Source organism: Denticeps clupeoides, chromosome 3, assembly GCF_900700375.1.
Source record: "Denticeps clupeoides chromosome 3, fDenClu1.1, whole genome shotgun sequence".
Lineage (NCBI taxonomy): Eukaryota > Metazoa > Chordata > Actinopteri > Clupeiformes > Denticipitidae > Denticeps > Denticeps clupeoides.
Window position 1 is genome coordinate 15,255,632 of NC_041709.1, and position 2,480 is coordinate 15,258,111.

Genomic DNA, 2,480 nt, shown 5'->3' on the forward strand with positions numbered 1-2,480 from the left:
ATTTTGTGATCTTTTTTTGAATTGTTTGTGAACAAGAGCAAAATGATCATTTAAAAAGTACACAAGCCACAACCTCAAAATCCAGTGCACAATATGCTTTACATTGCTGACAAAGAACCAGTAATAAGGAGGAATAGAAAAACCCTGAGAAACATAAAAATAATGGCAACAGATAAATAAATTAGGGTTGGTGGTGAGAAGATGGACACGTTCTCATGGCATATCACACAACGGGGGGTTTATTACAAATGACATGACAAACAGGACATGGCACACAAGACCTACATTTGTTCCAGCTGAAACAGTCAGGATCTGGAAAACAACAAAATGAATAAATTATTATGCAGAAATAAAAACTATTGAGGCAATCTGATGAAAAAATTGATGAAAAAAAGATGAGTGCAACTCACAAATCTAGCAAACACGGAACTGTGCTTAAATGGAACCGTGTTTCTGCGGAACGCACAGGCTGGTGTGAAAATGAGCAAACAACAATAATAAATAATTTTGCAAACGAATAAAAATGCACAGCTTTACGTATTAAATGTGAACGCCCGGTGAATTGCCGCGTTTGGCCGTTAAGACTTGAAGACACTTGGAACAAATGAGCTCGAAGTGACAAACTGGGTGCTGGGGTGGGCGGGGCCAAGGCGAGTGACGTCAGCGTCGGACAGGGGGGGCTATAAATCCGGCGGCCGGACTCAGCGACGGTCACCAACTTCACCAGGGGGCACCTCTAGAGATTCAGAACATGTCCAAGCGGCTCTCCGTCCTCCTCAGCCTGTGCCTGTGCCTGTGCGTAAAGGCTGAGCACGCCGGCAAGGCGGCGCTGCCGAAGGATTACGGAGTGAAGCTGTGCGGCCGCGAGTTCATACGCGCGGTGATCTTCACCTGCGGAGGCTCGCGGTGGAGGAGATCGCAGGACGCGGAGATGTTGCGGGACGGCGGGAGAAGTAAGTTCGGGGTGCCTGGGCTCCACTTTAAAACCAATAAAATATCTGAATGCTCGGGATTCGGAAAGGGACAATCCATCGATGGATTCCACTACTAATGGACACGAACGCCTTATCGTCTAGTTTATTGTTTGTTTGTAACACATGTACGGAGATGTTTAAATGATTAAAGGCATATTTCAGGTCTTGCATATTTTTTTTTTTCTTAACTCAGATCCTGTCCATCTTGGCACTTTCATTGATTCCTTGAACCAACTAGACGAGCCGACCTGGTCCCAAAACGCTGAGCTGGTTTTGGATCCACACCTCCCCTCCTCTTCCTCACACCCATTCCTTGCAGACCTTTTCCAGCTTTTGGGTGGAAGCAAAGTGGAAACAGAACCAGAAGCCAGTGAACAGCAGCTGATGGCCGGGTCGGGCTCCTGGTTCGGGGCCCTGTCCCCCTCCAGTCTCCTGGAGGGCGCTCAGTCCAGGAGCTCCAGGTCACTATCTAGTCGGAGAAGAAGTACGTTTTCCTCTGGCTTGACAGGAATGTGCTGCACCCTGGGCTGCACAAAGAACGACATCGGCCGTCTGTGCTGAGCGTTTGGGGTTCAGTGGTACCCCCAAAGTCGGTCGGGGGTAGGGTGTGGCGGTTCTATTGGAGGGTTGCCTGATAAATTATTCATTAATTTATTTGATCCGTTATTGAGAAGAAGAAAGAAAAAAAAAAAAAACAGATTTTGAAAAATCACAAACAAGCTGAATATAAGCTGACCCCTAGTCCTGGAAATAAGGTGCCTTCCAGTCACCTGATACATGCTGCTAAAAGTTGGAACCAGCTATGAAAATCTTCCCTCGTGTACTGTGCCAGAATGTGGCCAGTTAGAAGTGTGCGACTAGTGCTGATAACATTCGACACAGATCAGAAAGAAGATTTCAGGGGTCAGATTGCACTATTAATCTTAAATTTGAACAATTCCAAATATTTATATTAACAATAATACAAATCTATCTTTACTATTACAATTGTGTTTAGATAACAATTGCATTCATGGTATTTCATTTAAATACTTGTGAAATGTATTTTGAATTAAAAGTCACCATCAAATGCATTATCAGAATACTTTGTTGTGTGACAGACTGGTCTATTATTCATACGAAAGGTCACATTTTTATGTTCTCTCACACACCGATTGGCCTGAGCATTGACACCGCTGACTAATCTACAGTTTCAGTGATACGGAGAGCAGACCAGAGCCTGCTGAACCATGGCCATTTACAATGGGCATGTGAGTGTCTGATCTGATCGATCCCAGACTGCTGGGTGAGCGCAAAACACACACACACACACCTTGCGGGCATGCTTTCAGATAGTGGGAGGAGGCCAATCACAAGGAGAGCATGAAAACACACAAGGTCTGGGCTGGAATTTGACCAACCTTGGAGATGTGAGGCTGCATTGCTAAAACCCAGTTTTAATCCCAGTGTGCTCTTCTTCAGAATGTAATTATTTTAAAAAAAATGTATATCAAAAACAATGCCACA

At 44.7% G+C, this 2,480-nt stretch overlaps 1 protein-coding gene across 1 annotated transcript; it reads left to right on the top strand.

The window, feature by feature from the left end:
* The first annotated feature begins 80 nt into the window (after positions 1–80).
* Positions 81–2,034, top strand: rln1 (relaxin 1). The gene is made up of 2 exons (XM_028970960.1): positions 81–953; positions 1,168–2,034. The coding sequence occupies exons 1-2, from the start codon at positions 752–754 to the stop codon at positions 1,533–1,535; spliced, it is 570 nt and encodes a 189-aa protein (XP_028826793.1). The 5' UTR covers positions 81–751; the 3' UTR covers positions 1,536–2,034.
* Positions 2,035–2,480: the final 446 nt, after the last annotated feature.